This window comes from Trachinotus anak, unplaced genomic scaffold, assembly GCF_046630095.1.
Source record: "Trachinotus anak isolate AG129_WGS33_773 ecotype Australia unplaced genomic scaffold, CSIRO_AGI_Tana_v1 ptg000001l, whole genome shotgun sequence".
In the NCBI taxonomy this organism is placed as follows: domain Eukaryota; kingdom Metazoa; phylum Chordata; class Actinopteri; order Carangiformes; family Carangidae; genus Trachinotus; species Trachinotus anak.
The window spans coordinates 11002355-11014629 of NW_027273852.1; the positions used below are offsets into that span (position 1 = coordinate 11002355).

At 39.7% G+C, this 12275-nt stretch overlaps 1 protein-coding gene across 1 annotated transcript; it reads right to left on the minus strand.

Annotated features, from left to right (window-relative positions):
- Positions 1-436: 436 nt before the first annotated feature.
- On the minus strand, positions 437-4147 carry rpe (ribulose-5-phosphate-3-epimerase). The gene is made up of 6 exons (XM_071475785.1): positions 3968-4147; positions 3512-3591; positions 3240-3379; positions 2833-2967; positions 1259-1345; positions 437-1171 (listed from the first exon to the last, which is right to left on the minus strand). The coding sequence occupies exons 1-6, from the start codon at positions 4087-4089 to the stop codon at positions 1049-1051; spliced, it is 687 nt and encodes a 228-aa protein (XP_071331886.1). The 5' UTR covers positions 4090-4147; the 3' UTR covers positions 437-1048.
- Positions 4148-12275: the final 8128 nt, after the last annotated feature.

Consider the following 12275-nt stretch of genomic DNA (forward strand, 5'->3'; position numbering starts at 1 on the left):
AAGCATACAACATACTGCTGGGTAGTTAAATCTCCAGCTATGCATGCTCAGTTAGCGTTATTCATGTTTACTGTTTTTTTAAATCTCTCCTGCTTATAGTTGCACCACAGTTTTGTCTTGAAATGTAATAAAATTAGGAAGGTACATTTCTGTCAGTCTAACTGCATACTCTAAACAGTCTTTTCAAACATGCATCCTTATTATATTATCAAGATTATTTAATGAATACATCCAGTTAGAAACAGCAGTATCCTGTAAAACTGACACACTATCATTAACCAACCTGAAGAGAAATGATCTCTGGGTGTAATTCAGTATTTTGATGTGTATTTATTATCTACAATTGGACTGGTCTTGTTAAATGTCTGCACCCTTTTCTACTCAAATTTGGTCTGAATCATATTCAAGGCCAAACTGCAAATAATCCACACATCACTTCCCTTGAGTTTTTTTTAAATTTGCAAAACCAAATCTCATCGAATCAAGTAGCGTACCATCTTTTTGCTCAGTAGTACAGGAAAAAGTTTGTGAATGGATGAGTTAAAAAAAAACAAAACAAAAAAAACAAAACAGTGAAAGAGCAAAAACAGCTTGATGATGATGTATGAAACATGATTTCAGATGGAGGTCAAAAAATGATTTGCCACAGCGCTTCTAGGGTTATTGCCATGATTAATTTATACTTACAATTTACAGTATAAGGCAAAACAATATTCAGGAATGTTTACGGATGAGAAATCAGCTTAATCTCAGACTCCAGTCTCCAAATGACGACACTCGCTTTTACTTAACTGTTCAGAGAGGAGAGACTGTGGCAGGACAGGGTGAAGTTCAGTTTTGTAGAGGCACAATCCAGCTTCACTCACATAAAGTGTTTTAGATTTGGTCATCTGCGTCCACGCCTCCACAGAGGCCCCCTGCTCTGACTGTGACCCCCGACTCCTACCCCAGAAATGTCCGTATTGAGTCTGTTCCACTGGCTGCTGTGGTGTGTTGCTTGGACGGCTGGTCGAGTGTCGCAGTGGGGATCTCCACAAAGAGGATCATCTCAGCGGTCCAGCGAGCGTTTCTGGATTGCTTCGGCCACCACGGTGCGCAGAAGAGCGATGACAGAACGAGGGTCATCGCTGCCTATCACGGCGCTGCCTGACACTATCATGTTGGCTCCAGCCTGGAGCAAATATGAGGAGACACACAGTATGAGAGAACCTCAATTTAGCTTTGAGGTGGTTACATGAATACAATTTGTATTTCTTACCTCTGCACACTTGTGAATGCTGTCTGGGCCGACCCCTCCATCTACTTCTATGTCTAATGAAGGGAACTGACTCCGCAGCCAGCTCACCTGGTCACAAAAAACAGAAACATCAAAATCCACCAAACAGCATTTCTACAACACAATTTTCAGATATAAGTGTGACTGCAAAGAGACACGGTGCTGCAGATTAAAGCACAGATGCCCTCAGCCAGATTGGAACGCTAGACGGACAAAACTACTGTGCTTTGGTAAACAGATGCTTCTATCAGGGTGGTGAGCTGTTATACACATTTACACAACATCTAACAGACGTCTGCAGTCACAGCAAGCGAGACAACAACGAGGTGAGAGGAAGAACAAGCACTGAAACAAACCTTTTTTTTGTGTTTATTTAATGGAACTTTGTATATTTCTTTGGTTTAGCAGAAATATTTATGGACAGGCTCACAGAAAGTGAGAAAGTGAAACTTTACCCAACATTTACATGCTTTTAGTCTGTAATTTTAGAGCTCAGTATGAGACTACAGTCTTTAATTTAATACACATGTCCTTTGTGAAACATTATCATGCATCATAATAATCATCTTGTTAAGACATAACTGTTTATACAACTTATCTGATCTATCCCGCGGTTGCTTTGCACATGATATCTTGGTTGGAGATCACCTACCAGCTGTCTAAATTCTTTGTCTCCCCCCCCCCCAAAGAGAAACTGCTTAAGATGCAATGATTGGAACATGTGTCTGTGACTGCAGTGGCTCAAAGACAATGAGCCTGTAGTTTATTTCTTCTTGTCACGAAGGTCACCTTGCATATGTTTTCTCCATATGTGTGACAGCATGCTTGTTACCAGTTTAAGTGAGGCAAACTGTGCAAACTGTTGTATTTTTGTCAATGTGCTGCACATCTAGTGTGTGCTCTTTTGTTGACAAATTCTGGGGTATGGTACACATTAGAGAAAAGCCTAATTTTTCCATATTGGTGATTTCATTTACACAAATGAGCAGCTTCTTCTTGTTAAAGGAGCTATCTGTAAGCTTTGCTATAGCTACATAGGGAACATTAGCATTAACAGCTATTTACTCACCAGTCTAGGAGAAATGTTGCAAGTTCAGCATCCAACTTCATTCCTTAACTCACTAAGAGCTGTCTACAGGGAAGCAATACCAATGTTATCTCTTGTTTGGCTTCTTTTTGTATCACTTCCTTCCTTCTACTGAAGTTAGCATGCTAATCAGCTAAATCTGGCCTGGTCGGCCCATCGTGTCACTTTCCATCACAACACTGAATCGCTCTAGCATCCAGGCTGCCCTGAAGAAGTAGCTCTGCTCAGAGGATGTATTATAATATGCACCGTATTGTAAACGAGCTCGATCGCTGAAGCTCTTGGCAAGTCTGGTAAGTAAACAGCTGTTAATGCTAAAGCTGGCCATGTAGCAGTAGCAACACTTACAAATGGCTCCTTTAAAGAGGTGCTGATTGGCTATACTGTAAACTTTGAGGCCTGGTTTGTGCAGTGGTTGTGCTTTTCCTGTGTTCCTGTGTTTTTTCCTGTACTTGAGGTTAGTCCTTACCTTGGGCATCATGTCCTCCATGAACTTCTGTCCTCCAAAGCCAGGTTCAACAGTCATGACCAGAGCCATGTCAATGTGGTTAGCCCAAGGCGCCAGCTCTTCAACTGTTGTACCAGGTTTTATGGCCAAACCCACCTACAACATTTACAGTGTTAATATGAGTCATCCTAAAAAACAGTGGCCTCGGCACTCATGTTTGTAGCTGATGCTCAAATTTTAAATCTTCTCAATATCATCTTGTGTCAATATGCATTATCTATTCAGAGAAGCCTACCTAATATGTGATTTCTTAAATACAACTACAAATGCATCGCAGATTTATTCTTTTTAATTTGTGATATTTTACTTTACACACTCTGGAGCTGGAATTCAGCTCTGCTTCTTGGAGCGCAGGATTGTTTTCTCACCTTCATGCCACTCTCTTTTATCTCCTTGATGAGGTTTCCAGGGTTGGTAGTGGCCTCCAAGTGAAATGTGTACTGATTGGCTCCTGCTGCAGCCATGGGCTTCACCCACTGCTCTGGCCGAGACACCATCATGTGCATGTCTGCAACATTAACGCTGTCACTGTCACACTGCCCTCCACCACACAGCAGAGTCATTCATGATTCAATCCAATTGAAAAATTGGGTTAAGGTTTGTAGAGTCTGTTATATGTGTAGGTGGTTTTATTACTCACCAAAGAAAGGGTCTTGGCCTACTGACTTCCTAAGGCACTCCACCATGGGATGCCCAAATGTGATATTGGGGACAAAGTGCCTTTAAAAGGAAACAAAACCAAACATTTAACTAGCAGCTGTTGTGAAAACGTCTCATCTTGCATAAACAGTTGCAAAGTAATGCCTTGCGCAAGTGTACAGGAAGATAAAACATGTCTTAACCAGCAGGCAGAAGGACAAGTTCCTGGAGCACAGTATAATGTTTGACATCTCTAGGTTTGGAAAGTCTCTTTACTGACACACCTAAGCCAGAAAAAAACCCAGTTACATAAACACCGGCTCCAGCCAGCTTAACTTCTGGCAAGCTAACTTAGCTTGTTGATGTTAGCCAATTTTAGCTCCCTCGCACTGAACTCGCAACTGCCCTGCTAGTCATTAGCATGCTAGTTTATCTAAACAAGTGCCAATAAACTCACCCGTCCATAACGTCGAGGTGCAGGTAATCTGCCCCGCACTCCATCATCCGCACACACTCGCTGCCCAGACAGGACAGGTCGCTGCTCAGGATGGACGGACCGATCTTCGCACTGTAAGCCATGCTGTCGCTGCTGTCGCTGTCTGCATGGAGCCAAGCGGCCAACCCCAGCTCAAGTTACCCACTAAGTGCAGTACAACATCCGCTGGTAACTTTCAAAGTAAAAGTGAAAAGAAGTGAGGAAGGAGTGAAAAGCCACAACACGTCCTTTTAATAATAACACATTTTTGTCACATCATTTAAAATATGGCTGAACTGCTTGCAGCCTTAAAGGTGGCTGTACAGTGTGGCCTATATTGGAAGCTGAAAAAAATGAAGGCAGTGAAACAGACAGTAATTGATCATCATATACAGTCTGTGAGATATATAAATAAATCTGTGACTGCTTATTTATGCAGCTGTCTTTAAGTAAGTTGTTATTGTTGTATATTATTATCCTGCATTGAGAAACAACTAAGCAATAATAATAATAATAATAATAATAATAATAATGAGGGTTATAATAAAACGATAAAGCATCCATCCACGATGAAAGTATTTATCCTTTGCGCAGTGTACGTTTCTAAAATTGTTTTTTTGTTTGTTTGTTTGTTTGTTTGTTTGTTTGTTTGTTTTTGGAACGTACTTCCGGTAGTACTCTAGCTTTCAGTGGCCAGCTTGACAACTCTCTAGGCCATGTTCTGCAGTCACACTTCCGCCTTCAAAATAAGTCAGTGGTTTCTTTTTAACACTAGATGGCGCATAGCTCATTCGGGTAACGAACAGTCACAATTCAGTCTGTGACTGACCCAATAGACTGTATGACTCAGTTCTACATAGTGGATTTAATTTGAATGGCTGGTGTTGATGGAGGAGAAGATTACAGCAATAAAAGCTCTTGTCAGCTTGCCTCTTCCTGCGCTAAAACTGTGTAAATACTTTTAATAATGTGAATAATCTTTGTCTTCACCTTCTCTACTCTCAAAAAGGATAACGATAGACATTTTCAAGTCATAACAGACTATTCTGTGATCAGAATAATGACAAAGGCATTTTCTGGAAAGTCACAAAAGACAATACTGCGATTACAACCTAAAAACTCAATATGTGTTTTGGGTTGTTTTCAGTAATAAGACACAGTTTTGTTTAAAGATTGAGAAATAATGTGGGACACAGTTCACTAAGTGATGTCAAAGGCATAAAATTGCCAAATCTTTTGAATTGTTTCTCAATTCAAATGATCCAGAATGATGTCTGCTTCTGTTCTCTCTTTGTGTTTGGCCATTGATTTCATGCTTTTAATGCCTCTCTGAGATTTCACAGACTTGTTCTTGTCAGCCATCTCTCTCCATCTGTCATTCTGCGACATCGGTACTTAAAATATGCATGCATTGCATCACAGATGGTGTGTGAGGACACAGGCTTCAATGATATGAAGTTGTATGGGCTTTAAAAAAAACAGGGTTTATTGATTCGCGCAGTTTGCCGGAGCTGGGTGGAGGACAGGTTAGCCTGCAGGGTTATTATTGTTTGCCAAAAACTTGTGATGAATCTGTTCCTCAAAAGAAAGTGAACCTCTTACAGAAATGGGAAAAAAATAGCAGTAAAACTCTTACCATTAGAAAAGCCTTTAATGTCCCATATGTTATCTGCATCAACATAAAAATGAACAAATGATAAAACAGACAAAGCAAGAAAATGTGTTTCCAAGAAGAAAAATCTTTCAATTGGATACAATACTCATTTTAGAAAAACAAATTAGTCCTTAATGATCTAATTACATTCAATAATGTTATGATTGTGATGTCATTGATCATTGTGTGGACAGCTTCCAGATAATGAAATATGTGAATCTAAATTAGTCCCAGATGTATGATAATATCTGCATAATTTACAGGTTATGGTAGTTTATCACCCACAGTTTTGTGTCATTACTGCTGTTCAGTGGTAACATTTGCGGTATCTTTCCTACACATTCAGAGTTGTTCTTCCTTGTCTGATTAGTTTGTCAACATCATTATCTCTCTTCACTGCAGTCCACTGAAATGGGCTGAATGGTTTTCATCTGAGAGTGTAAGTTGTTGTGATTTATAAGGAGCAGAGGGTTGAGCTTTTAAAAAGCCTCTCTGCAGCACTCTGCTGAGGCTCAGCCCCACAAAGAGCCTCACTCATATACCCAGATTGGCTAAACAGAATCTGACATTTATGAGTTTTGCCCACGTCTTGCGTTACTGCAGCAATCATGAAAACACTGGCGGAGTGGCATACTCTGGCAAACAGGAAGATATGATATATGCAGTTTTTCACAAGGTTAAAGCAAAGTAAGTTGGCGTCACAGAAAACTGGGGCCTCAAGAGTCTCTGAGGAAGGTAGTAAAACAGCTTCAGGCTTTGACAGTCATTTCATGGACCAGTGCCATAGCTGCAAAGGCAGTATTTTTACGTCTGTCCATACAAAACTCCCTCATGCTACTTGTCTATATAGAAAGTGTCTCTCTGACTCCTGAGAGCAGGGTTGAAGGGAGAGGGGACCAAGAAAGATGCGCTGCAGCTCATTCAGTGACAGCTATATCTTGAACTGAGGGACAGTATTTTGAGCAATAAGGAAGTTTGAGAGTGGTTAAATAATAGTGTTTCATCTTCAATAGGGGTCATTCTTTCTTTCCTGCAGCTGACACCAGGACACATTCCTTACCTACTGTAAACAGTTTAAATACTGATTTCAGTCAACCCATGGCTTCTGTTTACCGTAGATCTCCATTAAAGGCACTTTTTAAAGTTTAGTAGAGGAGGAACAACTCAGGAATGTGACTTGGAATCGTTTTCAAGATGCTGTCAAGCTGTTCTCTATTGCTCATTGTTGACATATTCCCAGATTAAATACATTTCAGAATAACCAGCACTATACCAGTGTTGTGTTGTCAAATATAGTCACATAGTTTTCCAATGACATTGATGTGTACATATAGAGAATAAGAAGGATTTTCAAAAAGTACTATGAGGATTAATATGAATTGTAAACAAAATCTTAAATATTCCCCAAATACATATAATGCTCACATTGTCACACACTGTCAGGTTTTCCATTATTCAGAGTTGTATGAGGTCTTTTTATACTACACATTGCAGTATATAAAATAGCATACTAGCCTTTAATTGTGCATTGCATTTTAAGTATTGCCATTTTTGTAATACCATTTCTTATTCATTTTACATTGAAGTGACAGAAGGCGAGCCCCTTCACAGATCAAGATCCAAAAGCGTGTGTATGTACTACATATTTTTTGCTTTTTCATGCCTTGTGAAATGTATGCTTTGTGATCCTAATGAGCTTGTGGATAAAAGATTTCTTGTTACATGCATTCCTGCATCTCAGTCATCTGTGAAGACAATTAAAAAAATTCTTTTCATCCACACTTTGGGAGCTGATGCTGATAAAAGTTGAAACCTAATCAATTCCATTTCCCATCTACTAAATTACCTTGTTTTCATTTTCATATATATTGGTTGTTGTCATTTTAAGGAGTTTCAAGTTGTTGAGCTGCTACAGAAATTAATGTGCTGATAAATTTTTCAGTGAGAGTATTCTTTTTTTTCCCACACCAAAGTGTTCCCACAAGGTTTTCACACTTTTTCACTAAGTTTGCATATGACTTCATAAGTGTTTTCAATTGTCACCTCAGAGGTTTAGATGTAGACTTTACCTGTGACTAATCAACAGCTACACAGCACCGTGTATTAAACATGTTTAACCTGTTTAACAGTCTTTTGAAGTATATAATTTGCCAAGTATGAATTAATTATCTTTCAAATCAATGGCATGTTCAGTTCCAGTGAAGAAGCTAATGAAACACATACTGAAACACAACGTCCCATATTGCAGTTGGTAATCTGCAGGGGAAACGGTGTGTTGATTCCGTATGGGAAAGAATTCCAGTGTGTGTGCTTTAAGTGCTCTTCAAGATCCAAGCTGTAACCTTGGATAAGTTGGGTTCATGCGACCCTTAGCCTCTGCAACATAGGGCAGGAACAGGAACAGAGACAGTGCTGCTGTGTTTCTTTTTTCCTTTTTTGTGCAGTGGTTGATTATTAAGAACTTGGTACAACTCCAAACTTTTCATGTATTATCTTGATTGAAACCTCCCTCCAGCTTCCCGCCTCCAGTTGACTCCAGCCTCCTGAGCAAACAGATAGCGATAAACCAGTGTCTGTGATGGTTCAGAAGGAGAGTGTGGAGCATGTGTCCCTGCAGCCTCTCCCTTCCTGAGCTTTATGTCACCGTGGTCGGGGTCCTCAAGTGGAAAGGAAAGTGGGGGGGGGGGGGCTGCTACCTCCCTCCGCTAGGTTAAAGCTCCCATTTAAGTTTGTTTTCCTGGTGGGCGGTGGGGTGGGGGGGCGTCTCACAGGGAGCATGTTTGTGTGTGTGTACCTTCAGTATGGATGCTCAACAGGGAAACTTTCTTTTAGTGAGTATTTGATGGCGGGATATCCGTATAGATGGAGGAGTAAGATTAAGAACAAGCTCGGAAACTGTAACTTTATAGACTGACGAAGGAGTGATCCAATCGTGCAGGTATTTAAAGAAGACAAGACAAAAAGAAAACGGTAGAATTCAGTAGTTTTAATGAATTTAAAACATATTAAAACATCATGAAAGTGTTCAGTCTTGCCAATGATACTTGTCAGTGCTCACTGGATGTTGTAGAAAGTTTTTCATTAGCATTATGCACTCACAGGAAATGCGGTAGCCCCAAAGACCCATCATGGCCCCCAGATCTGCAATCTTTAACCACATAAAACAGAGACTGTGGAACCAGGAAATCTAAAGCTGTGGTCTTTGTTTGTGCTTTTTTAACCTGTGGTTACAGCTGCAGGATTTTTTTTTTAATAGCATATGTTGGATATCTTATGTCACACTATCAGATGGTCTTAAAAACAAAGTCAGAAATCAATGAATGGGTCCTTTAATATTAACATGTTTATGTGGTCATGTGTTGTCTTGCTACGTGTCCAAATCTGCTTCAGCACAATCAGCTTCATGTCAGTTATTTAAACAGCATTAAATCAGTTTATGTCATGGTACGTATTCTTTAACATGACCTCAACTTATGTACCCTGACCACAGCACACTTCAGAGCACTAGTGGCCCGTATTTAAAGCCAATTGCGTGTGAAAATGCCCCCTAGGAAGAAATAGACCCTTCCACTCATCATAATTTATTGCTTTATGGTGGACAACTGTCACTTCAAAAGGCCAGAAACTGGACCACAGGGGCACTGGTGACATTTTATGATGACAGTATGGGGTTATAAAAGAATAAAAACACACATATATATTCAGAATATTGTTTGTGATTTAAGACCAGCAGCCCACTGGGCAGGTTTATTGGAGCAAAGGTTACCTCCTGACTTCATAAAAAATCTAATCCACTTGATTTAATCTTTAATATTTGAAGATTGTGGATGCAAGAGACTGCCTGAAAAACACAGCAGGGTTTAATATTTTCTCACAACATGTGCTCTTAGAGTGCCGGGGTTTGGTTTTTGAAAACAGGAAATCCATTTTAATAAAACCTCTCTCTGAGATCAGACAGAGAGGTTTTATTTAATATATTACATATGATGATTTTTAATTTTTTTTCAAACTGGTGTAATCCTCTGTTTGGTATCTATTCAAGTTTTTGCACAGCTATCAACCAAACTCAATTTCCAGAGGAAATAATGAACTTTTTATTGATAACATTCAAACACACACACACATACACACATATGGTAACACACACAGTCTTATGTTTAGTCTTATAAAATTAAAGCAAATCTGGCAACAAATCTGAAACTAGGAAGGTATTTGTCCGTGTGTTTTCACATGCAGGCTGAACTGTGAGTCATGATGATTTTCTCCTTTGATGGGAAGAATATTAAATGCGTGTTACTCAGCTGTGGAAAAAAATGTATGAAAGTCTTTGGCAGCGAGGGTCCATCACTTCTGGAGAAAATAAATTTGTTGTGGGAAAAAAGGGAGAACAAGCACTATTACATGATCCAAGTAGGAGTAGGAATCCTTACCCCATCTGGTGCTTCCAACAGCTGTTGGACCCACTGCAGCGAGTGCTAAAGAGTCAAGCCATATCAACAAATTCTCCAAAATTCTTGTCCTCAGTGAGGAAACATTTAAGGATTTTAACTGCAGCACACCGAAAGATAACTACAAATACAAGACCAACATTTAAACTATGAAAAGTTATCAATTCAAACTTGATGTCCACTTAAAAGCTGCTAAGCACTGGTTACATCATACACAAAGTTTTACAACACCGAGGAGATTATTTCAGAGCAATGGTGCTCAGGATCTGACGAGGCTGAAATGACTGTCCTGAACTTCTTACACAAGCAATGAAACCTCATCCATCTGCTGAAGTGAATGAGTGAGTGCATGAGTGCAGATGTATTGGCAGTGCATCTAAAAGGTGAAACTGTAGGGAAAACAACAGAAAAACATCCAACATGTCCTAAAACATTATCAGCCACTCCACTCTTGGAGAGGCTGATAATGTAGCTTATCCTTTCTGATGTTGTTGGTTGTTTTTGTATTTTTTTGTATTTTCATGAGACAGGCAGATGACTCATTGGACACAGATAACCCCACCTAATGTCAGGGTATTTCTGATGCATCTAGCACTCAGGCACTCAGTCATCAACACTAAATGTCAGATTTTCAAAATAAAAGAGTAGTGACTTTCTCTCCAGATTTACCTTTGTTTATTGTAACCTTAAAAAGATTAGGCAATCTCACTGAGATCAATATTTCTTTTGAAAGAGAGACCATGGTTTAACGAAAAGGTCAATACAATAATAAAGCAATATGACAAGACACGTCAAGGTATAATCCCTGCTGTTCATTAAATCAAAAAATGACAGTGAAATAAGTGCAAACATTTTTGTTAAACTCCTTACTCTTTCTGAACCTTAATTCCTGGCAGTGAAACATGTGAATTCTGTTATCAGAGGAAATTGCTCATTCCATTAAAAAAATGGCCCATGTGAATTATTCCAAAGACTTATGTTCACATCCTGACAAAGTGTTGTCCCACTCTCCAATTAACCTCACACAGAGAATGGACGGAAGTGAGAGCAGGAGTGCGATGGGTTACAGCCCCCTCGAGACACAGATCTTTGAGAGCACTTCACCATCATTCCTACTATCCAAGTGCTCTCGTTTAGTCTTTAGATATCCTTTGAGGTATTTGTGTGTCTTTTATTCTTTTATTCTGCTTTTCTTGCTGCCGGGTTGTCAGCATAAAAGCTAATATTGACTTTACCACTGTGTTTTTGTTTGGCATGGGAACGCTTCAGGCTTTGGCTGGTGCTGGCCTCTTTGAGTGGCTTAACAGAGGGGCCTGGCACATAGCCAGCATGTACAGTATAGCAGCTAATAATGGACTCTGCTATACTGGTCTGCCTTAAGATGGGAGAGGTGGGACTGGAAAAAATCAGCCATACCGATACAAGCCACTTTATTTTGGCTTAGTGCTTGTGTTGCTGTATTACTGTATTAAATCAAAGTTACTGCTTCCCATGAAAAGTTTAATTGATTTCAGAGTGTCATAGACCATATAACATGGCCCCTGTTGTTTCCTTGAAGCCTGGGTGAAGAGTGAAGAACAACTCCATAGAGAAAAGTACTTGTGTTTTATCTTCTTTGGCAGGGAACATCCCATGCCATTGAGAGAGAATAATACAGTGGAAAAAATATGGATCACAACTGAGGAGCAAGGATCAGTGGGCCGTCTGCCAACAGATTTCACGATCCACTCCGTCAACAAGGATGGATGCAGGATAGGGAGTTCCACAAATCTACGCCCGCCTTGACAAATCTTTTTTCTCACTAATGCAGAAACTATCCGAGAGACAAATAGAAACGCTGGCAGTTTTGGAGAAGATCCACCCAGCTATGAATTTCAGCAATGTAACAGATCATTGTTGTTTTTCAGGCTGTGACAGGGTGTTCCCTCACTGGGTTATGTAAGGTCAAGCACTGGAGAATGAAAGCTGTTAGTAGTTCTTTAGGGTGGATTTCCCTTGAGTGAAATAACCAGTCCTGTGGGTAACACAGTTAATTACACAAGTAACCGTGAAAGTTTAAGATTAACGTTTCTTTTTGCCAACAGCTTGTGTCAGTATATTTGTTTTTCTAACCAATTTTTTAATTGACTGGGGAATTTGTTCTACCTCTGGCTAGACCCAGAATAGCTATTTCACAGTTTCCAATCTT